Source organism: Benincasa hispida, chromosome 3, assembly GCF_027475165.1.
Source record: "Benincasa hispida cultivar pf3 chromosome 3, pf3_genome.v1.1, whole genome shotgun sequence".
Lineage (NCBI taxonomy): Eukaryota > Viridiplantae > Streptophyta > Magnoliopsida > Cucurbitales > Cucurbitaceae > Benincasa > Benincasa hispida.
In genome coordinates this window covers 27302880-27328848 of record NC_143480.1, presented here as the reverse complement: position 1 = coordinate 27328848, position 25969 = coordinate 27302880, and the positions used below count along the sequence as shown (strand labels likewise).

General features: G+C 31.0%; 2 protein-coding genes and 1 pseudogene across 5 annotated transcripts; 2 read left to right on the top strand and 1 right to left on the bottom strand.

Moving 5' to 3' along the window:
• Nucleotides 1-4735: 4735 nt before the first annotated feature.
• PNSL4 (FK506-binding protein 16-2) lies at nucleotides 4736-9512 on the bottom strand. 4 transcript variants are annotated; one of them, XM_039026685.2, is made up of 6 exons: nucleotides 9096-9496; nucleotides 8423-8515; nucleotides 7588-7648; nucleotides 7427-7495; nucleotides 7058-7188; nucleotides 4736-6057 (listed from the first exon to the last, which is right to left on the bottom strand). In XM_039026685.2, the coding sequence occupies exons 1-5, from the start codon at nucleotides 9417-9419 to the stop codon at nucleotides 7109-7111; spliced, it is 627 nt and encodes a 208-aa protein (XP_038882613.1). In that variant the 5' UTR covers nucleotides 9420-9496; the 3' UTR covers nucleotides 4736-6057; nucleotides 7058-7108. The 4 variants fall into 4 exon arrangements, with proteins under 4 accessions (XP_038882613.1, XP_038882611.1, XP_038882610.1 ...); XM_039026683.2 differs by lacking the exon at nucleotides 4736-6057 and adding an exon at nucleotides 6489-6937 and having other exon boundaries at nucleotides 9096-9512; XM_039026682.2 differs by lacking the exon at nucleotides 4736-6057 and adding an exon at nucleotides 6489-6940 and having other exon boundaries at nucleotides 9096-9500.
• Nucleotides 5212-6008, top strand: LOC120073820 (Heavy metal transport/detoxification superfamily protein). Its single transcript, XM_039026686.2, has 2 exons — nucleotides 5212-5368; nucleotides 5460-6008. The coding sequence occupies exons 1-2, from the start codon at nucleotides 5212-5214 to the stop codon at nucleotides 5756-5758; spliced, it is 456 nt and encodes a 151-aa protein (XP_038882614.1). The 3' UTR covers nucleotides 5759-6008.
• Nucleotides 9513-18860: 9348 nt separating the features above from the next.
• On the top strand, nucleotides 18861-22498 carry LOC150037166 (uncharacterized; annotated as a pseudogene).
• The last annotated feature ends 3471 nt before the right edge of the window (nucleotides 22499-25969 follow it).

Genomic DNA, 25969 nt, shown 5'->3' with positions numbered 1-25969 from the left:
TTCATCAAACCAAATACCATATTATTGGAATCCTACATCAAAATTACAATTTGTATTTCAACTCAAATAATTAAGCTTTTAATTAATTAGTTCCAATTATTATTCTGGACAAGTATGTTCATACATATGTAAACATTTCTCTATATATATACACAATGATTTTGTATCAATTAAACTTTTCTACTGCCACTAATGGACAAATCAAGTAATAGAAGTTAGGCATTTTAGATGAATAGTCGGACCTGTTCACCATACAATAATTGAAACCATGTGTTATAGAGCATCTTGTTTTTCAAAATCAAATACATTTGTTTATAAATTTTCTTTATGTATATGTATTCTTCCTTTTTTTTTTCTAGAAACAATCCAGCAAAACTTAAAAGACTAAAAAGAATAACTAACTTTCTTTTCTTTTTTATTTTTTATTTTTATTTTTTTTGAAAAAGTAAAACATAAAATCAAGAATTCAAGAGCAGAAAAAATCCCAAAGCCATTTTAGGTAAATTATTAAAAATATTTAAAATGAGCAAAATATCACTGTTTATATGTGATACAAAACGATACATTGATAGGGTACTATTTGTGTCTATCTGTATCATGGTAGATACAGATAATAGTCTATCGCTGTCTAATGCGATCTATCACAGATAATAGTCTATCGCTGTCTAATGCGATCTATCACAGTTAAATTGTGATATTTTAGTATTAGTTGTAAATATTTTGATTAATTTTCTTATAGTTGAAAATAATTCTCATATTTAAAATAGATTTAGTTGTTCTATATTAGTTAAATATTAACCATACATGTTGCATGTCAAAGTAAGCATAGTTCAACTAACATACAAAAAAAGTTTAGCACTAAGAAGTCTGTGGTTCGTTGCTCCCTTCATATTTATTAAACTTGCTTCTAAACGATATAGATTTAGTAACATAAACTCACAAATCAACTTAGACTATACAAATTCGTTCATGTGATCATATTATTAAGTACAAATGAACAATCTGAAAAAAAAATCATAGAAATTCTGATTTCACTACTACGAGCTTAAAAAATATAGATATATTTAAATTATGTTGTCATCTTAAAAGAGAAATGATTAGAAATACTAAGAATTACAATTTTTACGTGCATGTAATTATTTTAGATAATTTACCACAATGTGACGGCCACCTGATTAATATTTTAAAGGACCGAAAAATGAGAGGTAGAGGTGGAGGAATTATTTGGTGATATCGGATTTTTTTAGCATTGAATATATGAAAGAAAAATATCTAAATTTATATCTAAAATTCAAATTATTATAAAAATGTGATAACTTGATTGAATAATAATCTATTATAGATAGGAAAGAAAGCTAAAATGTTAAGCAATAATTGTATTGGGGTAGTGGTGGTGAAGAAAGTCACCTTTTTCCATTTCTAAAAGTTGTTCCATTGAAAAGAATAAATAAAAAAGAAAGTGCCCTTTGTCTAACAAAACCAAACCTCCAAAATAAAAAAGGTACAAGAAGATGTATTGTTTCTCAATCCACTTTTTCTTGATTAAATATGCATTAAATTAGAATCAATTATTGAATATTGTAGAAAGATCCATTAGAATTACAATAATTTTGGAGTTATTTTTAAATAAAAAAAATAAGTCAATTTATTTATAAAAAATAGCAAAGTATCACTGTTTATTATAGTCTATACTTGAAAATATTTTCAGCAATCTTACTATCTAAAATAATTATCCATAATTTTGTTCGCTTGACCATAATAGTTAAAAAAAAGAAAATCCTAAGTTTCAATTTTTGTCTGGTTGAAATACTTTAATATTCCAATATAAATCTAAATTTTTTGAAGAATAACATTCCTCGTTTAATAAATAATAATAATATTCTTATCTTCACATTGAAGGTCCCACTATCTATAAGAGTGGCAGAGTTTTTTGTTTGCAGAGGCCTTTGTCCTATCCCATTTGATGTCTACCTTTTTGGAGAAAATATTATTCTAAATTAATTACACACCCATTCTTTTTTTCCTTATTGTAAATAACATAATACAAATAAATGATCATTTTTAATTTTAGTTTAACAACACACCAAATTGAAGATTAGAATATTTGATTTCATATTATAAAAAGTATGATATAACCAATTGATAAGAAAACGAGGATTCGTGTAGGTTTCTTCATTGTAGAATTTTCAATAAATTTTATTTTATTGAGATCCAAAGTTAAGTCAATAAAATTATTATTGTAGCCATAATTACTTTAAAAAAAAAAAAAAAAAGTTGTATGATGAAATGAAAATATTCCTTGCCAAAAAGATGAATAGTCTCATAGAGTAACTTTATTAAATTTGTGGTTATTTAGAGAAAAATGTGAAGACAAAATAGAAAGTGGAGAAAGAAAAAGGTGAAATTAGGCACACGGATTTACTTCCTTCCTCTCATAGAAAAAAGAGTCAACATTATAATCTTTTTCCTCCAATTATATAAACAGCTTTAAAAGTTTTGATTTAATTAGAGGAATGCTTCAAAATATTTTCTTAAAACACTTAAATTGTCCATCAAAATAGAGTATGAATCATTAAGTTTATTTAATTCATCAAGATATTAGTAAATTCTTTTTTAGTTTGAATGTATGAATCTCTACCTATTGATTTAATTATAATGGTCTATATTGAAAAACAAAATTATTAAAATAGACTTTAGATTCTTTTAAGTGTTTAGATTAAAATATCATTTTGGTTCCTTAAATCTTTAAATGTCTATCTTAGTCCTTTAAATTTATTTAAAATGAATATTAAATTTATTTAAAATGAATATTTTAGTCTTGAAAGTTTTGAAATATTTATTTAACTTTGAACTTTTAGAAAATAACTATTTTAGTCTTTGTTATTATTATATCACATAATATTTGACCACTTATTCCATCTAAGTAATTAATGTATGTGATTATGTAGAGATTAATATATATCTATTTTTCTTTTAATATTTTAGAACTAAAATAAAATAAATTTCAAAATTTGAGGAGTAAAATAAGTCTTCTGAAAGTTTATTATATTTTTATCACCATCTACATTTGCATATTTTTTTAAACTCATAATTAGTAATTGGCCAAATATATGTGGTTTTTTCTCAACGTTTTCATTTTTTTTTTTTTTTTTTTTTAATTTAGTACCTTGTATTTTGCCATTTTTCAATTTAGTTACTTGTGAATGTTAAAATTAACCAGTGATAAACTTGCATAAAGTAATAGTTAGTGATCTGACATAACTTTAAGGGGATGAAAAATGTAATTTAAAGGATCTTAATTCATCCTCCAAATTTCTAAAATATTGTAAAGTTTCAAGTTTTTCTCTTTAAGTGACTTTTTTTACTCTCAAATTTCAACTAGTTCACCAATCATCATGTTGGGTACATATATCATATCATCACTCAAAAAACTTAGGGAGATTTTAAAAAATAGAAAAATAAGGAAAATATTTACACAAATAGTAAAATTTAATTATGATTGTGATAGACATTGTTATCAATGTTTATCACAGATCGACGTTGATTGAAGTCTATCAGCGTCTATCAGTAATAGAAACTGATACAAGTCTATCATTGATAAACACTGATAAAAGTTTATCGGTGATAGAAATTGATAAAAGTCTATAATTGATACTGTCAATGATAGAAACTGATACGAGTCTATCATTGATAAAACGAAACAAGTCTATTAATAATAGAGGTCGATAGAATTCTATCAGTTTCTACGTATTTTTTTGTTATTTCTGCAAGTAGTTTGACGTTTTTCTATTTGTGAAAATTTCACAAAAACTAAACTAGAAAATATTGATACATGATAAAGTAAACTAAAACTTCTAAAATAATAACAGCTAAAACATAAATTAAACATAAAAGGGTATTCAATAAGAGTTAATATAAACGGCCAAAAACATTTGAATTCAAATTGAAACAAAAACTAATAAAATGTACATGATAGAAACAGAAATAAAAGGGAAAGATTAATATAAGACTTAAAAAAAAAATACAATTAAAGTAAGTTTGATTATTTGTTTATTAAAGAAGTGGCGAGGTGATTATGTTCATAAGGAAGGAGGCTGCCCACTTTCCTTCGGGTCCTCTCCAGCCCAACAGAACAATCTTCAAACAAACAAAATAATAATTATTATTATTATAATAAAATAATGGTTAATCTTTTATTAATATCTAATTACATATGTTTTCTTTTCATTTTGTGTTATGTTTCAGAAAACGACATGACGACTACTTTTTCTTTTCACTATTAATAGTTTTCTTCCTAACAACATCTGTCTGTCGTTACTTGCTATTTAAGCCATCCAAACCCATTTCAATAAAATTAATTTCATATTGTTTCAATTGAATTATTAATTGATTTAGTCACCAATTTTATGTTTTAATCACCTACCCGCTTTCAAACTTCTTATAGAATTTAAGATGAAATAGTTTTTTTTAAAAAAAAAAAAATTTATGGAAAATTGAGATAAATTATGATCATATCAATTATGCAATGATGGTGTGTATTCATATTCACTAAAATAAGAAGACTCCTTATGTATTAAGGTAAAACGTGGTGGTGACATTTTTGGCAAACATACATAGCGTTGGATTTTAGAACTTGTTAAAGAAGAATTAAGACTTAAAACTCCACCAATGACAGCTCAAAGAGTTTTAATTTTATTACTTGAATAAAGACCAATAATCATCCAAAGGATAGAGCCAAAAGTACCTCTTCATTAAGAAAAGCATATAAATTTGTTTTAATATATTCATCGTCTTAAAAATCTTGCCTTTTTAAAGCAAATGCAACGTCCACGGCAAAAAAATAAAAAATAAAAAAATCAAGCTTCCTAAGCCAAATTATTTTTGGTGATTGGGGGGCCACACCAAAACACAACCCTTTTTCCTTCGTTTTTTTAAATGTAACCCAAATGGCTATATAATGAAGCCTGTTTCCTTTGATATAACCATCTCAAACCAGAGCGAGAGACAGAGAAAGCAGCCTTTGTTTTTAATGCCCTTTCCTATGCTTGTTTGCTTGAAGGGAAGGTAAAGGGAAAGATCCATCATTTCTAGCCAAAGTTACATTGCCATTCTTTCTACAACCCAATTTGACTCCAAAGTTTCTCTGGGTTTTGCTCTGTGAGCTTCTGTTGTACCTTTCCTTTTTTCAACTACATATATTAAAGTGTGAAAATGGGTGTTGGTGGGACTTTGGAGTACTTATCAGATTTGGTGGGTAGTAGCCATAAACACAAGAAGAAGAAACAGCTTCAAACTGTGGAGCTGAAGGTCAGAATGGACTGTGATGGCTGTGAACTTAAGGTCAAGAATGCCCTCTCTTCACTCAGTGGTATGTTATGTCTAAAGAAACTCACCCCTTTTGTTTTTACTTGTTACTGTTTTCTCTATCTAACAAAATGCAGTGTTTTTTAACTTTGAAGGGGTGAAATCTGTGGAGATAAACAGGAAGCAGCAGAAGGTGACAGTTACAGGGTATGTTGAAGCAAGCAAGGTACTGAAGAAGGCAAAGTCCACAGGAAAAAAGGCTGAGATATGGCCATATGTTCCCTACAGCTTAGTGTCACAGCCATACATTGCTCAGGCTTATGACAAGAAAGCACCACCAGGTTATGTAAGAAATGTGGAGCAAAATGCCACTACTGCTTCTGTTACCAAATATGAAGATCCTTACATCAACATGTTCAGTGATGACAACCCAAATGCCTGCTCTATCATGTAATTCTTTTCTGCTAAAACAAGTCTTCTGTTTTGTACCTCTCTCTATCTCTCTCTTCTGCTAAATTTTTGTCAAATAGCTCAATAATTCTGGTAATGATATATATTACTGTGTGTTTCAATCATTTGTGAAGAAGAAAGGGTCAATTTGGGGGATGACCTAGTAGAATATTTGGGGTTGTTAGTTGTTAATAGCTGATGTAAGAGATTACTTTATTTCTGCTGTTGGTTTAAGAGGATGCATGATGTTGTAATTTCCTGTGTTGTGAGACGACTTTGGCTTCTCCACAGCTGTTCTTTCACCTAAAAAGACAAGATTCCAACCTGGTTATTAACTGTTACAGGAAAGAAAAAGGAAAATCGCTTTATTTTAAAGGACTGGAAACCATTAAGTTATTGAATTTGTGAAGGAGCATTATGCCTATACATTTGCATCTACTTTCGGTTTGGAAAAGAGCCTAAAAAATTTGAACACAAAATTCAAATTATTTCAAACCGCATTTGGTCCCAGCAAATGAAGAAAAAGGCCAAACCAAGCCTTCCTTTCCTGTTCTCTCTCTTCACCAAACGCGAGGAAAGAATCCTGCTTTCGTTGCTTTTGGCTTTCGGAACCTTTTTTTTCCCGTTAACCTTTTTCTCACATCCAAAGGTAGCATAAAGGGAAATCGCAGTGAGAAAAAATAAGGGTGATTTGTGTATACTAATGACAATTCAATCATATCAAAGAAAGAATATGTTCAAACAAAATGCGCACATTAGATTCCATTTGAAGGAAGTTACTGAACTACTCAGGAACAAGACGTACTTTTACAAAGTATAATAGTATCCATGCATTGCATGGAAATACAGTCATAAGCTTGTAAAACAACCAAATACATAGTTTGGTCAATTATGTTTGGAATTAAGCAATTTCAACCATGCCTAGCTGGATTTTCACCTAAAAAGAATCACAGTCCTGCTGGGGGGTAATTGGAGAAAACCAAGTATTCTGCCTTAAGATTCAGCTTGAGTTCTACATCCTTGGAAAATCCAGAGAGAAATGCACTTCTTTTGGCGCGTGGTTTAGCTTCAACTTAAGTTCTGGTAACCAGGGGGGAAAGAAGCATATGAACATAAGATGAAGCAGGGAGCATGTAATGGTAATTTCCAATCTGAGACTTCTTTTAAGATAACTGTTCTGATTCTACTGTATCAAAATGGGATGTGTCAAGATAGTGGCGGCGTGACCACGACTTCAGAGAGAAACCAACAAAAGGGAAGGTTTATATGATTGCACAATTAGAACAGTCAGAAAATCACTTACTGTGTGTTGTCTATCTACAAGAATTTTGTAGGAAAATGGATATCATTTCCTTCACTTCCTATTTCCCGAGTAGACTCCAACGAAATTTATATCATACACAAGAGTTGCATTTCCAGGTATATTGCAGTCACCTGTAAAGGCAACATAAATAGCATTAACAGCGTCCATTAGTTACTTGCGACTTGGGTTTCATTAGCAGCAAAAAAGGAAATCTGGAGCAAAGCAACTACACTAACAAATAATGCATTTGCACTAAATGAACTACAATAAACATCCCAGCAAGAATCAATGACTGAGAGCTTGCAACATTTCATGAAAACTTAGATAGCCAACACTCAAAACAAAGCAGTTTACTTTAAAGAATTCAACCTGAAAAGCAGCCTGCTGGTTCTGGTCCATAGGCTAAATGTGGAGGAATCTGAAGCTTACGTTTGCCACCTAGGCAAAGTCAGAGGGGCAATAATTTCTTAGAAGCAAATCAGCAAGAAAAGAAAACCACAAAATCATACTCATTTTGTCAGTAGACATACCTACTAGCATAGGAGGTACTCCTTCACCCCCTAATATTCCCTGATCCAATCCTCTTATTACCTGGTAACAAACTAATCAATTTTAGTCTTTTTCCAATGAGTCGATGTGGTAAGTAACTACACCCACTCAGTTACCCACACTCCTCACAAGGTGAAATGAATGTAGTTAGTGACTAAGTCAATGATTTATTTATCCATATTATGCCTATCAAATGGTTGCAAGTAAAATAAAAGTTAGTTTTACAAATAGTATCTTCCTCCTAATCTATGAATGGGAGAAGGAAAAACTTCAGTACCCGACCCTCCCATCTTGATAACAGAGACCTTTCTTTCACTCTCATAAAGCCCTTTCCTTCTCAAATTGTTAAATAAACACCCACCATTTTCTTTCTACATCTTTGGCAAGCGAACAATTTGGGATTAGAGGGAGAACTAGCTGCACACAAGGTCTCTTAGAAGACAGTTTCATCTAGGGAGATGAATGTCAACCGAGTTGATGCAGCAAGGTGCCTACTTTTTAAGATGGCACATAGAGAGACGTGCCTCAATCCTAGATAGGCTGTTCTTTTGACTTTCTTACTCTAATTTTCTTTTTGTTGATAGGCAGAATATAAGTATAATTGAATTCTACTCAATTATGTCTTCTAAAAGAAATGACTTAAGGTGGACAGTGCATAAATTGATTCAGTTTACAATAACCTCAAATAAATAATTTTTTTATCACTCTGTTCTCTTAATTAGTATCGTTGCTCTCAAACCTGTAGCTGCTTGCTCTTAAATAAATTGGCCAAAATTTTCAAACTCGTATGCACCTTAAGGAACACATGATCAATACCTTGCCAACACCAATACGCATGGTGAGAGGTCTAGCACGCTTGTAGCTGCTGTCAAACACTATCCCATCAGCAAACCTTGCAGTGTAGTGAACCTACATTAGATAACATGAGATTTTAAATTAAAATCAGTTGTTAATGAGATGAGTTAGTCTATCTTATGAAGTATCTTATGAAGATTGTGAGGTACCTAACTTTTTCAATGTGGGATCTTCAAGATGATGACTCTTTAGATTCACCATTCTTGGATTGAATCCCAATTTTTATTTTTGGACCGAATGTCTAACCTAAGCCAAAAACAATTCAGAAAATTCCTTATGGGGGGATGGGGATGGGATTAAACGATTGAAACGATTGTCAATTGCAGAACATTCATTTGCAAATTGCAACATGGCATGCGAACTCAGCAAAAAGACAGACATGTAATTTTCTAACTCGGTTTCTACTCCCTGCACACTAGTATACGAAACAAATGCCGAAACCCAAAACCTTAATAATCGGATAATGATTCATATATTCGACAAAACTGCGTATACGAGGGAATTGCACATTGCAACGAATCAATGCAAGAGAAGTTCGACGGAAACAAGCAGTCATATAAAACCATGGTTGAATTTGATGATGTGAATAAAAGTAAAATAAGAAATTACTTGATAACTGAAGATTGGAACTGACATTGATAAGCTCACCATAAGGAACTTCCTCACCGGATCCGACGGCGATATCGCAGTAGCCAAGCCCGGAAGGCGCATAGTTGAACTCGCAAAGGGGTTCTCCAACAGTGGCATAGTATTCAACTCTGGTAGCGTTGGCATCCAAGGGCGACAGAGCCAGAACCGAAGCAGCAAGAAGCCCAATGCCCATGTTAGATATTGCCTTTTTGGTAGCAGAAACTGAAGAAGAAGAAGGAGTGGGTTTAAGAGTGGAAGATAATTTGGGGGTGAAAACTTGGGAAGCTTGAGCTCTTGGGGTTGTGAAGGTTAATGAGGAGAGTGCCATTTTAGTATGATCAGATTGTGCTGTATCTGGTTGAAGTGAAGGTGGCAATGGTAGCTATATGATGCTCTTCAGGCAGTGGCTTGAATGAATGAGGACTTGGATATGGTGAAGTGTAGCGGCCCCACAATTGCAAAATATGGGCCATTAGATTTGGATAAGAGCCTCGTTGTATTGATAACATTTGTTTGTTTCTAAGTGTTAGACTTAGGATGAATTAGGCATCCAAAGTTCAACCTCCGTTTGAAACAAGGGTTTCCTACCCTCCTTTCATGGGTTTGAATAGTAAACACTATTCAAACTTATGGATTATATTTTTTTTCTAATTTAATTTATAAAGTTTGTCGGTCAACTTTTAAACACATCTCTGGTAGCTGCTATAGACCGACACCAACCACCACCTCTGACGACCATCGTCAGTCATCTTTGGTCACCACGTCCGACGACCATGTCGATAGACTTCCAGTCGCCGTCGGCCAACTTCGACAACCTTTGTTGGCGAACTTCCGACCACCGACTCTAGTCAAACTTCAGCTACCATCTATCAATTTTGAAAAACATTAATAAAAACATTTTTAGTATATAAGAAACAAACAAACTTATATATAAAAATACATCTAAGAAAGAGTTGTCAAACACATGTGTTTTTATTTTAAATCAAGAGTGTTTAAATAAAAAAAATTTATAATTCATTCCAAACTAGTCCTTAGTTTAATGATAATAATATTTTTTAAATAAACTCTCTTTCTTCTATTTTTTTTCATTTAGAGTTTTTTTTAATTATTATTATTTATTAGATTATCTTTTTTTAATTCACTCTTTTCCCTTTGTTTATATGTTTCCTTTATTTCAGGAGATTTTCTTTATTTTTTTTTCTATTTCCTAGTTGTAAATTGATCACTACAAAAAGCATCCCTTATATGCTTTTCTTTTCATTATTATGTACACAATTTTAATAAAAATTGAATAGTAAGGAGGGGTAAAAAGTAAATTGAACTAGATTTTTGCGAGTATATTTATTTAAATTATATGTGTAGAAAACCCCAATTTAAATCAGTAAAAGAGATAAATGTTTGTATAACATTTTATTTCAAAATCTAATAAAATCAAAATATCAAATTATAAAACAATAAATTAAATAAAATTATAATTTTAGTCAAATCTACATTTCAAAATTCAAAAAACAAATATTCTTCTATTTTTTTTTAGATTGTTTTAAACTTGACTATATTAAAATAATTAAGATGACAAGTTTGAACTAATCTAAAATCAAAATATTTCACAAACTAATTTATAAATCTGCATTTCATTCTCAGACTTCCTAACCTGCACTCCAAATACTACTTTCTTGCTTCCTCCAAACACAGTTTTCTTAAACCCAGACTATCTCTCTTTTCTTTGCCGAATTAGTTTTATCTAATTAGTTTTTTTTATTTTTTTTATTTTTTGTTAAAAGATTCAATGTTTATCTAGATCTTTCTTCCTTTATTTATACACATTGTTATTTATTTGTTTTCATTTTTTTCCAATGTATTCATTTGAATTCTTATTATATTTTATATAATATTATACTAACATGAAGTTATGAGATTTAATTTATATATATTTACACATATAGTGTAGTTGTAGTGTGAAGTTATAAGGAGTTTAACCATCATTTTTCAATATTCCTAATTATAACACTATATTGCATCTTCTTAAAACTCTACTAATATCAATATAATATGGTAATTAGCTAATATATATTTACAAACACAGTGTAATAGTAATATAAAATTATTAGATTTAACTAATTTACCTTTATAAATATTGTGCAATTATAATGTAAGTTATGAGGTTTTATGTAACACCCCAACCTTTCAAAAATAGTTATTTTCAATCTATTCAAATTTAATTATGGATTTTGTCTTTCTTATTTATTTTTTAAATAAGTGTAGGTTCGATAAAATCAAAATTTGACTTAATTTGACTTTAATTGTTGTCCAAGATCTAATAAATTAAATTTACAATATATTAAATTAAAATATTTTAGTTTTCAAATTTTTGAATCAGAGATTTTTTATGTAATCTTCATAATTTTGGAAGTTTGATGTCTTTATTTTAATTTAAAATTTTTAGAATAAAAAATGAGTTTATTGGAAAAATTGTCTTATGATAGGTACGAGAAGATATGGATATATTTTGAATTTAAGATGGAAAAAAGAAACTTATTATTATCATTCCTATCATTCCTATCATTCTTCTCATTCTTCTTCTTCTTCTCCTTCTTCTTCTTCTTATTATTATTATTATATAAACATATTTAAATAAGTTTTTTAAGTTAAAATAACATATAAAAAAATAAAAGAAAGTTAAACAAATTGTCTCCCCCTTCCCCTCCTTCGTATGAAAAACAACACTCTCTGCTTCACACTATCATCCTTACCATTCCGCTCGACTGCAGTCCACCACACACCATCGACCGCCTCATATTGTCATTTTTGTTAAAACCATTACCGTTGCGGAAGTTAGCTTTGATAAGTGGCATGTATCTTCCTATATCCTACTCTATTTTTCTCATTTTCTCTCTCACTCTTCAAATCTTTTTTCCACCGCTATTTACCAGATACTATCGCTACTGTCACCGTTGTGGGCAGGAGTGGAATTGGCCAGCAGTGTTTAGGTGATCTTTAAGTGATTATCAAGGGCTTTTTTAAAGGTTTTTGTTAAAGTTTTGATTTTTCTATGATATGATTGGCTTCAAATTAAATTAAGGATTGTTTTGGAGTTTGGTGATAATTTTAGTTTCTGTCTGACAAAGGGTGTTTGAAGACGTCTGATTTAATGTAATGCAATATTACATATTTGCATAATATTACAGTGTATTTGCGTTGAATTAGCTTATTCGGATTTGATTTTATTTGTGATATATGACTTTATCAGGTTTAGTGTGTAGAGATAATTTGGATATTTGCTAATTAATATTTTTTATTTTAAAAAATCATTTTGCTATTTTTACGATTTTGAAAAGTTTTTGCTATTTTTTCAAATGAAACTTTAAAATTTGCTATTTATCTCGTCGGTCCAAACATTGTTACAAAAATAAATGAGATTTTTAGATGAGAAATCCACATTTGATCATATATTTCGTAAATGTCTTTGAATTTAAAATTTTGCGTGAGAGTTAATTTGAGATAATTTTACCATTTTTTTCTTTTTTTTAATATATTCATTTTTTCCTTTGTAATTAATGAGCCTCTTTTTCTTTCCATCATCAATGAGGCTTTTTTTCTTTTTCTTTTTTGTTGTTTATAAATATTCTTTTCCATTTCAATGCATTTAATATGTGATCGATGAGATTTTGTTTTTTATTTTTTTATTTTAATTATAGGGGTGTTGTTTCATGTTCATCATCCCTTGATTAACCAGATTTAATTGTCCTTAATTGTAGGGGTATGGGTTCATCTTCATTAGAATTATGGTTTTAAATATTTGTTTTTTCGCTTTTTATATAAATATATGAGGCTTATTTTAAAGGACTAGTTGCATAAATAGAATTCAAGTTCAAAATAATAGAATATATAGTACAAGAATAAAATAATTGCATATATAAATCAAAAAATGGTAAAAGACTAAAAACCCATACCTAGCTACCATTTTGCTCGCTTCTTCCCAGTTTTCTCATATTAAAAGCTATCAGTTGTTATCACTGATAGCTTCTATCAATTGCTATCGATGATAGTTGCTATCAGCGATAGCTTTCAATTTGAGAAAAATTTATACGACCTTGAAATATTAGCTTTAAATTTGCTATCAATTATCAGTAGCTATCATTGATTCACTTTCATCAATTGGAATCAACCTTGAAATATCAATACTTAAGGCTATCAGTGACTATCAATGATAGATTTATAAAGAGTGGTCAACTTTAAAAGAAGACCAACAACTTTGATTATCACAATAGCTATCACTAATAATCTTTTATCATGGCTATCACTGATAACAGTTATCTGTCGCTATCACTGATAGACTTTCATCAACTAGAATCAACCTTGAAATATTAATACTTAAGCCTATCAAAGATAGACTTTTATAACTGATTATCACCTTTGAAAGAAACTCGATATATAGATATCACATAAATTCTATCACTGATATCACTAACATCACTCATATTGTGGTTATTAGTGATAGCTTCTTTCATTGATAACATCACTGACAAGATGCTATCAACGAGCTCACTGATATCATGCTATCAGTGATAGTTCTTTATCACCGATAGCGTGCTACAGTGGTAGCTTCTATCACCGATAACGTGCTATTAGGTAGCTTCTATCACCAATAACGTGTTATTGGGTAATTTCTATCGTCTATAACATACTATTAGTATTAGCTTTTATCACTAGTAACATGACATCATTAGTAGCTTCTATCAATCATAGTCATTGAACACTTTTTTGTTCCTTTTTTATCCTTCCCAAACATTTATAAATCCCTTTTATTTTCGATGATACCTTCTATCACTGATAAACATACTATTAGTGATAACTTATAAGCATTCCACTTACATTTTAGTTTGAGATTCAACTTTATTAATTAAATTCACTAAATTGGCTATCAATGATAAATTTCTATAAGTGACTATTAACTATGAAAATATAATAAAAAATTAAACTATAAATGATAGAAAATATTAATGACTATACTGATAGACTTTCATTTGCTATTTATATTTATTATTTGTTATAATAATTAAACTTGATGATTGGTTTGTTGGTGTTAAGTCACTTATGAATTGAGTACTTTCAAGTCTTGAATACGAAACTTAGCCTCATAATTCTTTGGGGAAGAAAAGGGAAGAAGAAAAAATTCAAATAAAGAAACGAAAAAGTTTTAAAAATAAGAGAAAGAGAAGAAGCAAAAACTGAAGAAACAAAAGAAAGTTAAATAGAAAAATTGGAGCAATGGAAGAAAAGAAAGAAAATAAAAAGACTAAAAAAAGAAAGTGTACAACAAGATAAGACAAGGGAGGGCAAGATTGAAAATTAAAAAAAAAAAAAAAAAAAAAAAAATCAAAGATTGACTATTCAACTCATCCATATTTGCAAATATTTTAAAGATGTAATATATTTTTAGATTTTTTCTCTTATTCTACTATGTATTACAAACATCCTATTTTAAATATATACAATGATGTTTCAAATATATATGAGGTTATTTCAAACGAAAATATGTACCTCATATTATATGCTATAAATTAGACCCAAAACTAAAATAAATGACATCATCAAAATATTTTAAAAACAGACTAAATTTTTAGGGTTCAAATTCTTAAGCTAGTGTTATAAAATGTGTTAGTAATCTTTTTTGCCCTTATAACACAAATATTCGATTGTATATTTGATATATATTGTAGGAGAAAACCGTATGAATATACAGTATACAATCGAATATCTCAGACTAATTAAATTTAAACAATAGTATATATTTAATCAAATATCACAAATTAACTATATTTAAACAACGATATATATTTAAACAGCAGTGGTGGTGTTCGGATTTATGTTCTATATCTTGTAGTTTGTAATGTATAAACAATATTCATTTATTCAATAAAATAAGGAGTTATTTTATTCAACTTAGTCTTGTGTAACTCAATCTAATCAACTAAGACTCAAGTTACTCATGTGACTTGAACAGTATGTGGTAAACATACAGGTAGATCATGTTCAAGTAATAACCTAAAAGGTTTGTAGTATATAAATAAGGTTGGGTGCCTTTATCTTGGTGACATTGTAGATACGGACCACTTTGTAAATTTTACAAAATTGCAAGTGTTACAAACAATTTGATCTTATACAAAGTGTTACATTCGTTCATGTGGAGACATTTTATACAAAGAGTCTGAAAAAGACCGGACCGCGAAATGATTAATCTCTCTTTATAACACCGTTGATAGAAGAGATTTAACATTTCGTAGGATAACTGTGTAACTCAATCTCAATCCTGAGTGAGTTATGGACTCCTATCTATAAGGACAGTCCTTTGATTTGTCTGAGTAAGAGTGGCTTGCATCATCAACTAAATAAGCCTACCATCATGGGGACTTGTACAAATAGGGAGCTGAGAACGTAGCTAAACAAGATGGAACCTCTCATTTCCGTCTTTATGATCAGTAGAGGAATTGCTCCCTCAAGGGCTGACTTTAGGTCTTAAACAAGGCCTCACCCTCTCATTAGTCCGAGAGGGATTTAGTTTAAAGTTGGACTATAAACTGATTATTTATTAGAGAGATCGATGGTACTTAAGGAGTAAAAGGTAATTACAGGGGTAAAATGGTAATTTTGACCCAGGTTGTAATTACGAGCAATTTGTTAATGATCGACTTACTAATAACGGTGATATCCATGGACATAGAAATATATAGTGTGAAGAGGGCAACTATAGGTATTTAGTGGAGTGGCCCACAGTTAATGAATGTTGGTTAATTTAATTAAATAGTTTAATTAATTAATCTTGTATCATTGGAGCTTATAATCTGTTGGTCCATGAGGCCCATTTCTAGCTCATTAAGAGTAAAACAATGATTAATTAGTTTTGAAAATTTTAAATGGTTCACATTAAATAAGTGAAACTACGTTAATTGTATTAGATACAATTAATATAATGTATGAAGATATATTATAATATAAATTTTATTTTGAATTAGATTCAAAAATTAAACTTTATAATATAAGAGCATTAAGATTTGAATAAAATTCAAATATTAAAATAATATGAATAAGATTCATATTATGAGGGGAATTAATATATTGAATATAGATACATTATTTTATAAAGTTAATTTTGAATGAGATTCAAAATTAAACTATATAAGATGAGAGAATAATGTATTTGAATAAGATTCAAATATTAAATAATATAAATGGGATTCATATTAAAACTATAAGTTAAGATTTAATATAAATGAGATTCATATTTAAACTATAGATTATGAGAAGGAAATGAATTTGAATATGATTTAAATGTAATAATAATTAAATATATGATATTTAATTAATTTATATTTATTTAATTAAGTTAAATTAAATTTTAACTCCCCATTGTTAAAGGGAATCAAAGGTTGGTTAAGGGAAGTTATTAAAATATCTTCCCCTCTAATCGAGGAAAAGAATAACGTAGAGGGGTATTAAAAAAACTCGATGACCCGAAAAAACCCATCAACTCAATTCAATCCAACTCGTGCGGTTTAGGTTGGGTTATGAACTTATTTGGGTGGGTTGAGTTCAAATGAATGAAAATTTTATGGGTTGGGTTGTGATGTGAATTCAACCATTGAACCATTGCATGTACCTAAAAGAACCAATTACAAGAAGCAAGGTAAAGAAGATTCAAGAGGCATTCACATTACATCTTCAAAAACTATTCACAAGAGCCGACAAATAATTTTGAGACCAACGTTTTATATAATGTTAGTTCAATGAGTCAAGAAGAGAATGACTTGAAGATGGCACGGAAAAAGTTTATAGTTTGGAAGATGACACGGTGGTAAAAAAAAAAAAAGTGTGCAGATTTTGTGAAGAAAATGCTGTCACTGCATGGGAAAATGTGATGTCAAACCTTGTCAAACGTACATAACTACTTTGTCGCCTTCTAGAGGAGATATTTAAGGCAATTTGAATACTTCCTACATTCCTAGTTTTGCATTTTGACTTATAATTTAGTATGCAATTAAGTTTCTAGTTTCTAGGTGTTATTTTCTACAATTTGCAATTAATTGTATTTGAATGAATTTTGAGTTTTTTGTCTATCCACGACCATTTGGCCTATAAAATGGCTTGTAATGTTCTTCAAAACTCAAATTATCGATAATAAAAAGCTTGTGCTTATTCAACCCTTTGGTGTTGTCTTTTTCTTTCAAATCTTGCTTTAGATTTGATATTTAAATCAATTCATTGGATTAGTCTTGGTCAAACTAATTTTGGAGTGAGTTGTCTTAGGATCTAAGAGTGACCATCGTAGATTCTAAGTTTGATCTAAGTAGTTTTCTTTATGAGCGTTTGCAAGGATCCTAGAAGAACCTCTAGCTTTTCATCCAACAAGCATCGCGGGCGCTTATCATTTGGTATCAGAGCATTTGTTCATCGTTCTTGGCTGATTTTAGAGGTGTTATCTTTACTTTGTTTCAATTTATTTTATTTCACTTTTTTTTTCTCCATAGCAATTGCTTACATCTTGTAACAAGACATACTACAACTTGTCTTCAAAACTTCTTCAAATCAACTTGGATCTTAAAGAAAACAAAAATTCAACAAAAAAAAACATTAGTAAAGAAAAAAGAAAAGAAGAAAAGAAATCAAAGATCCAAAGCACATGAAAGTTTCTTGTCATTCATTTGAGAAAAAAAAAATCTAGATTTGTTTTATTTTTTAGCCTAAGTTTAGTTACTCTAGTCTTAGTTTGTGAGAGTTAATCATTTTGAATTGGTTTTCTTAATCAAAATTTTAGTGAGATTGCACCAAAAATATAAGCCAACCCTTACATCTTTGACCTAGTACCAAAAGCCTACCCTTGAGTGATAAACACGAGTGTCCTTGAGTGAAATTGGTGAGAAGTGTGGTGAGGTCCTTTTATTACTAACTTTAAAAGGTCACAGGGTGAATGAGTACCACAAGTACAAGATACTAATTATGGCTATTCTTCATGCCATTCAAGGCATGATAGAAATGATGAGGGAAGATAGGCAAGAAAGAAGGGCACAACAACAAAGTCTTACAAGAAGATGAGGGAGTAATTGACTTAGTTGGACAAGAAAGACAAATTGGAGGAAGGGGAAACATGAGAGGAAGAGGAAGAAATAATATGCACCCTAGACAAGGAGAAAGAATCCATGAAGATAGAGATAGTGGAGTCAAGCTCAAAATTCCACCATTTTGTGGAACGTCGGATGCGGAGGCATACTTGGAATGGGAAAGGAAGATAGAACATGTGTTTGATTGCAACACATTTAGTGAGAATAAGAAGATGAGACTTGTCATTGCTGAATTCACTAACCATGCGGGAAATTGGTATCAACATCTCAAATCCGAGAGAAGGAGGAAAGAGGCAGATCTCATTGAAACTTGGGAAGAACTTAAAGAAGCCATGAGAAAGAGGTATGTTCCAAAACATTATGAAAGAGATTTGAGAACTAAATTGCAAGTTTTGAGGCAGGAAACAAAAAGTGTAACTGAATATTATCAAGAGATGGAAACTTTGATGGAAAGAGCAATATTCGAGAAGAAGACACCATGCCTAGATTCGTTGGAGGTTTAAATCGAGAAATTGCTCATCTTGTTGATAGAAATCCACAACTATACTTGGAAAATATTTATCATTATGCAATCAAAATTGAAGAACAATTGAGAGAAGAAAAGGAACATTCCAAGAGGTATAATTCTAAAGCTAATACCTTTTCAAATTCTAATGTGGAACAATGATGGTTTTGTGAATGGGGGTGAAGCAAAAGGGAAGTTTGTGGCTCCTAAAAGAGTGGAAGACGGGAGCACCTATACTAAAAAGAATGAAGCTTCAAAGGAAGAAAGAGAGAAATCTAGTTCCATTCAATGTTGGAAGTGCAAAGGATTTGGGCACATGAGCAAAGATTGTGTCAATAAAAAAGTCATGGTCATAAGAAATGGAATTATTGATTCAGAAGATGAATGTGATGAACAAGGGGGCAGCTTTGAGGAAGAATCTGAAACCTTTGATGATGAGTACATTGAAGAAGGTAACTCCATATCCTTAGTTGCAAGAAGAGTACTTAATGTGCAAATCAAGGAGGAGAAAGTTGAAGATCAAAGGGAGAACTTATTTCACACAAGGTGCTTGATTGAAGGAACCCCATGTAGCTTGATGATTAATAGTGAAAGTTACACAAATGTAGTAAGTAGTTTTCTTGTAAAAAGACTCCAGCTCACTACTCGTCCACATCCAAAACCATATAAACTTCAATGGTTAACAAAAAAAGGAGAATTAAAAGTAAATTCCCAAGTTCTTATTTCTTTTACTTTGGGAAGATATAAGGATAAGGTTTTCTGCGATGTAATACCTATGCATGCGGGTGATATGTTATTAGGCCGACCTTGGCAATATGATAGAGAAGTCACATATCATGGTTTGTTTAATAAGTACACATTTACTTTGAATGGGAAGAAGTTTACTTTGCTTCCATTATCTCCATATGAAGTACAATGCGATCAAGTGAAATTAGAAAAGAAAAGAAAAGAATTTGAGGATCAAGAGAGGAGAGAAGAAAGTAAGTTAAAGGAGAAAAGTGGGGGGCAAAAGGTGAGTGAAAACCAAGAGAGAAAAAATAGTGATTTTGAGGAAAAAAGAAAGAGTGTGAGTTTGATTATGAGAAAAGGGGAAGAAAAGAATATGTTTTCATTCGAAACACCAAACTTTATACTTATGTGCAAAGAAATGTGTTTAGTAACTGAACCTAAATCTAATGATGGTTTTCCTAGTGCTTTTAAATCTCTTTTGTAGGAATTTAATGACATGTTTCCACATGAAGATGCACTTACGGGTCTACATCCTTTAAGAGGAATTGAGCATAAAATTGACTTCATACCCGGGGCAACGCTTCCAAATATGGCGGCCTATAGGACTAATCCAATCGAGGCCAAGAAAATTCAAAGGCAAGTGGAAGAACTCATGGATAATGGTTATGTTCGAGAAAGCACGAGTCCTTGTTCGGTTCCAGTCATTTTAGTGCCCAAGAAAGATGGAGGATGTGTATTGATTGTCGAGCCACCAACAAAATAACGGTAAAGTATCGACATCCTATTCCTAGATTGGATGACATGCTAGATGAATTACATAGTACAAACTTGTTTTCAAAAATTGATCTTAAAAGTGATTACCATCAAATTCGAATGCATGTGGGAGATGAGTGGAAAACGACTTTCAAAACAAAATTTGGTCTTTATGAGTGGCTTGTTATGCCATTTGGCCTTACCAATGCACCAAGTACTTTTATAAGGCTAATGAATCATGTTTTGAGAGAATACATTGGAAAATTTGTTGTGGTATACTTTGATGATATTCTTATTTACTCTAAAAATTTGAATGAACATATGTTGCATGTCAAGACAATTTTGCTTAAACTTATAGAAGAAAAGCTTTATACCAATTTCAAAAAGTGTAGTTTTTGTCTAGTCCAAGACAATTTCTTAGGATTCATTGTTGGAAATGATGAGGTGAAAGTTGATGAAGAAAAGGTCAAGGCTATTCGAGAGTGGCCAACACCCACCAATGCAACCGAGGTGAGATCTTTTCATGGTTTGGCTAGTTTTTATAGAAGGTTTATTAAGAATTTCAGTAGCATGGTCTCACCATTGAATGAACTTATTAAAAAGAATGTGAAATTTGAATGGAAAGAAAAGCAAGAAAATGCATTCAATGAATTGAAAGATAAATTGACTAATGCACCTTGTCTTGCATTACATAACTTTGACCAATCTTTTGAAGTTGAATATGATGCAAGTGGGATAGGGATTGAAGTTGTTTTGATGCAAGAAAAAAGGCCAATCATGTTCTTTAGTGAGAAGCTAAATGGAGCATAACTTAGCTACTCCACATATGATAAGGAATTACATGCACTTGTAAGGGCTTTGCATGTTTGGTAACATTACTTATGGCCAAAAGATTTTATCATCCACACGGATCATGAAAGCTTGAAGCACCTCAAAAGCTAAACAAAGTTGAACAAGAGGCATGCTAAATAGATAGAGTTCGTTGAGACATTTTCATATGTCATTCATTACGAGAAAGGTAAGGATAATGTGGTGGCTGATGCATTATCAAGAAGGTATGCATTGTTTTCTTCCCTTAGTGCAAAAATCTTTAGTTTTAAGCACATGATTGATTTGTACAAAGTAGAGACATCTGAATTTCATGATGTGTATATTCAATGTTTAGAAAGGAAAAATGTGCATGATTATATTGTGTTTGATGAAATGCATTTTAGGAAAGAAAAACTTTGTATTCCTAAGTGTTCCATTCGAGAGTTGCTTGTGAAGGAAGCTCGTGGGGGAGGATTAATGGGGCATTTTGGGGAATTTAAAACATATAACATGTTGGCTGAATATTTTTATTGGTTGAAAATGAGAAAGGTTGTGAATAAAGTGTGCAAACAATGTTTCAAATATAAGGTGGCTAAGTCTAAGACACAACCACATGGTCTTTACACACCTTTAGATGTTTCTAGTGAACCTTGGGTTGACATTAGCATGGATTTTGTTTTAGGACTACCAAAGACTAGGAGACATTATGATAGCATTTTTGTGGTAGTTGATAGGTTTAGTAAAATGGCACATTTCATACCATGTAATAAAACAGATGATGCTACTAACATAGCTAATTTTTTCTTTAGGGAAGTGGTTAGATTGCATGGAATTCCTAAGACCATTGTTAGTGATAGAGATACAAAATTTTTAAGTCATTTTTGGAAACTTTTGTGGGGTAAATTAGGAACTAAGCTTTTGTTTTCAACAACTTGTCACCCATAAACCGATGGACAAACTGAGGTGGTTAATAGAACATTGGGAACTTTGCTTAGGTCATTAATGTCTAAAAATCTTAAGTCTTGAGAGGATCCTCTACCTTTTGTAGAGTTTGCTTACAATAGAGCAATACATAGCACCACTCATTATTCACCTTTTGAGGTTGTGTACGGCTTTAATCCATTAACTTGCTACCTAATATGTTTACTAGTGATGCAGCTATTTCAAGAGCAGAATACATCAAAAATTTTCATAAAGAAGTCAAAGAAATGATTGAAAAGAAGAATCAAAAGCTTGTCAATAGAAAGAGCCAAGGGAGAAAGAAAATAATTTTTAAACCCGATGATTAGGTTTGGGTTCATCTACAAAAGGAAAGGTTTCCATATCAAATGATGTCTAAACGTCAACCAAGAGGAGATGGTTCATTTCAAGTGATAGGGCAGATCAATAATAATGCCTACAAATTAGATCTTCGAGGTGAGTACAACGTAGGTTCTACTTTCAATGTGGCTGATTTGACTCCTTTTGATGTAGGGAATGAAGACCCTGATTTGAGGACAAATCCTTTTAAAGAAAGGGGGGATGATGTGAATTCAACCATAGAACCATTGCATGTACCTAAAGGACCAATTACAAAAAGCAAGGCAAAGAAGATTCAAGAGGCATTCACACTATATCTTCAAAAACTAGCAAATTCACAAGAACCTACAAATAATTTTGAGACCAAAGTTTTATATAATGTTAGTTCAATGAGTCAAGAAGAGAATGACATGTAGATGGCATGGGAAAAGTTCTATAATTTGGAAGATGGCACGTGGTCAAAAAAAGTGTGCAAATTTTGTGAAGAAAATGATGTCAAGTGTGCAATGCATGAGGAAATGTGTTGTCAAACCTTGTCAAACGTGCATAACTACTTTGCCGCCTTCTAGAGAAGATATTTAAGCCAATTTGAAGACTTTCTACATTCCTAGTTTTGCATTTTGACTTATAATTTAGTATGTAATTAAGTTTCAAGTTTCTAGGTGTTATTTTCTATAATTTGTAATTAATTGTATTTGAATGACTTTTGAATTTCTTGGTCTATCCACAACCATTTGCCCTATAAAATGACTTGTAATGTTCTTCAAAACGCAGATTATCGATAGTAAAAAGCTTGTGCTTATTCAACCCTTTGTTGTTGTCTTTTTCTTTCAAATCTTGCTTTAGATTTGATATTTAAATCAATTCATTGGATTAGTCTTGATCAAGCTAATTCTAGAGTGAGTTGTCTTAGAATCTAAGAGTGACTATCATAGATTCTAAGTTCTATCTAAGTAGCTTTCTTTGTGAGTGTTTGCAAGGATCCTAGAAGGACCTTTAGCTTTGCATCCAACAAGCATCGAGGCGCTTATCAGGTTGGTTCATAAGTTTCCCAAATATAACACAAACCAACTCGGACTTATTATTAACTTTAATATATATTTTTTTTATTACTTATAATACAATTATAGATACATATATTGTTTTAGTTTTATTTAATTTCATTATCTTCCTAATAATCTATTATCCACCAACTCTTAAAAATAATTTATTAACACTTTAAAAAGAAAATTTGCATTATATAAATTGAAATTGAGTTGTTAATCTTAATTCAATATGTAAAAATAATTAAACCATATTTTTACGTTTTTACATTTTACTTCTTTTACAAAATTATAAATAAATGACCCGAGTAACCCAAACCAACCCAATCCAAATATTTCATGGTTGGGTTGGGTTGGGTTCATTTTTTAATAAAGGGTATTTAGGTTGAAGAAATTTACAATTGAACAATTGGGTTAGGCTTAAAAAGTCTTTCAGCCTAACTCAACCCAACCCACGAACACCCCTTATTAACGTATTTTATACGTGATGTGGATGATTTTTCTCTCTGAAACACTCTCAAATCTCTAATCAAGAAGGAAAAAGAAAATTTCTCTCTCAATTTTTAATACTAACAAAAGAGAAAAGTGTTTTCTCCGTTTTTGCTCTTCCCTTACTTGTTCCAAAAAAGGGTTATCACACAACCCAATCCTTGCCGGCGAATGATGGGGAAGTCCCTATGTTAGTGTTCAGTTTGAGATTAAAGAGGAAATTGTTGAGACCGTGATCACATCATAGATTAGGAAAAGTTTGAAGAATTATCTTCAAAGGTAACTATCTTCTCCTTGAAATTTCTATGTAAAATGCATGATGTAAATTGTTGTTTATTCTTGTTTTCTTTGTATTTCTGTATTTTCCAAACTAAATTACAATAACATCGGCGTTCACACGCTTCTGCATTGAGATTCGATTCGTTCAGATAGATGGTATTGCACCGCAATAAACCTATATATTTGAAACTGAAAACAAAATGTACAAATACACCCAAATCTGTCGTTCATCCATTTGCAACCTCAGATCAAGATTCGACGATGAAGATAGTGAGGAAGAAGATGAATAGTGAGGGTTTGCTATGTGTCACAATCGCACTTTCAAAAGCTTCACTTAGCGATTGTGCGGCAGTTGTTCTCGCTCGTGAACAAGTCAACCAATTCGAATACGGAATGTCGATGGCACACCGGGTGCCTTTCTTAACCTCCACCCTCGTTTTAGAGAAAATGGTTTTAGAAAACAGGTTTGAAGAAAAAGATTTTCGCAAACGTTTTGGATATATGAATAGAGAATAGTAGGCTAGCAAGCAATAAGCAACACCAACGGCTTTATAGCATACCACTCGGGTATGGGAAAGTGATATTTAGTCTTTTCCCTATATAGTATGTTATGAACAAAAACCCATCCGTCACCTTTGCATATGGAAATGGGCGAGCGGTCACTCACTAAGAAAAGTACATATAAAAGCAAAAGGAAATACATAGAAGCATACTAAAAAGAGGTGGAGACGGACATGCAGTCATGGACAACACGCCCAGGACAAACACGCTTGTGACACTATGCACGCAAAATGAGACTACTTTTTAATAATATTTCTTTTGTTTTTATCCTCTTTCCAAACCCCTAAATATATAAATATATTTAAATACATTTGCCTTTTCTTATATATATAGATTTTACCTTTTCCTCCGTCACATCAACTCAAATCTCTCACATCACTTAAATTAATTTAATTATCTCCCAACAACTAATTCCACCAACTTAAAATTCAATTCCACGGTAACTTATCAAGATTCAAAATTTTAAATCTCATTTGGAATTTAAAATTTTAATATCTTTTTAAAATAAATCAATTAATTTCTTAAAATTCAAAACATAACCAAATAACTCAAGATAATTAAAAAAAATAATAATAATTTGAGATGTTACAAGTAAGAGACCACTATTTATAGAGGTTCTCGTGTCTTACATGGGTTTGGGCCATTTGCTTTTGGGCCCAAATATTGGACTTGAGTCTAGTCCTTAAGTTGACCCAAAATTTTACCATGGGCTTGAATTGGATTCGGCTGATTGATTTTAATTGCTCGACTCGATTCAATTTATAATTTTCAAATTCGGATTTTCATTGTTATGACATAACAACTTGTGTTTAGCCAAAATTTCTCATTCAACCATTAAATTCTAGGCTAAGTTTTTCACCCCCAAAGGAAAAGTAAAGAAAAAATGGCTGATGATTAAATTGATACTTGAAAAATAGTGAAATGATCTCAAGTTTATAAATATTTCTACAAAGGTTAGATATCCTGTAATTGTCACCATGGTCAAAATCCACCAATTTCCAACTTTTGAAAGCAAAAAAGTTTCTAAACTACATTTTGCAAATTGAACTTTAAGATGAAAGTGGACATAAATTAAAAAAAAAAAAAAAAAAATCCAATTATTGCCTTTCAGTGAGTTTTTTTCCCCTTTTGGATTAGAGTGATTTTTAATTTTCGTTTTTTGTTGAATTGAATTGGATGAAAGATTTGAAGTTCTAATGTCATGATGGAAGACATTTTTATTCATGTAGAGCTACCGTTTGATGAGTGGTTGACAACTTGACATTTACAGAACATATATATATACCAATCGTAG

Bases quoted from the DNA above. Each gene is read 5' to 3' on its own strand.
- LOC120073820 (XM_039026686.2), top strand. From the start codon at position 5,212: ATGGGTGTTGGTGGGACTTTGGAGTACTTATCAGATTTGGTGGGTAGT. The intron at 5,369-5,459 runs GTATGTTATGTC...TTAACTTTGAAG, and splicing joins TGCCCTCTCTTCACTCAGTG to GGGTGAAATCTGTGGAGATA.
- PNSL4 (XM_039026683.2), bottom strand. From the start codon at position 9,419: ATGGCACTCTCCTCATTAACCTTCACAACCCCAAGAGCTCAAGCTTCC. The intron at 8,516-9,095 runs GTCAGTTCCAAT...TATCTAATGTAG, and splicing joins CTTATGGTGAGCTTATCAAT to GTTCACTACACTGCAAGGTT. The intron at 7,649-8,422 runs GTATTGATCATG...GTTTGTTACCAG, and splicing joins TGCGTATTGGTGTTGGCAAG to GTAATAAGAGGATTGGATCA.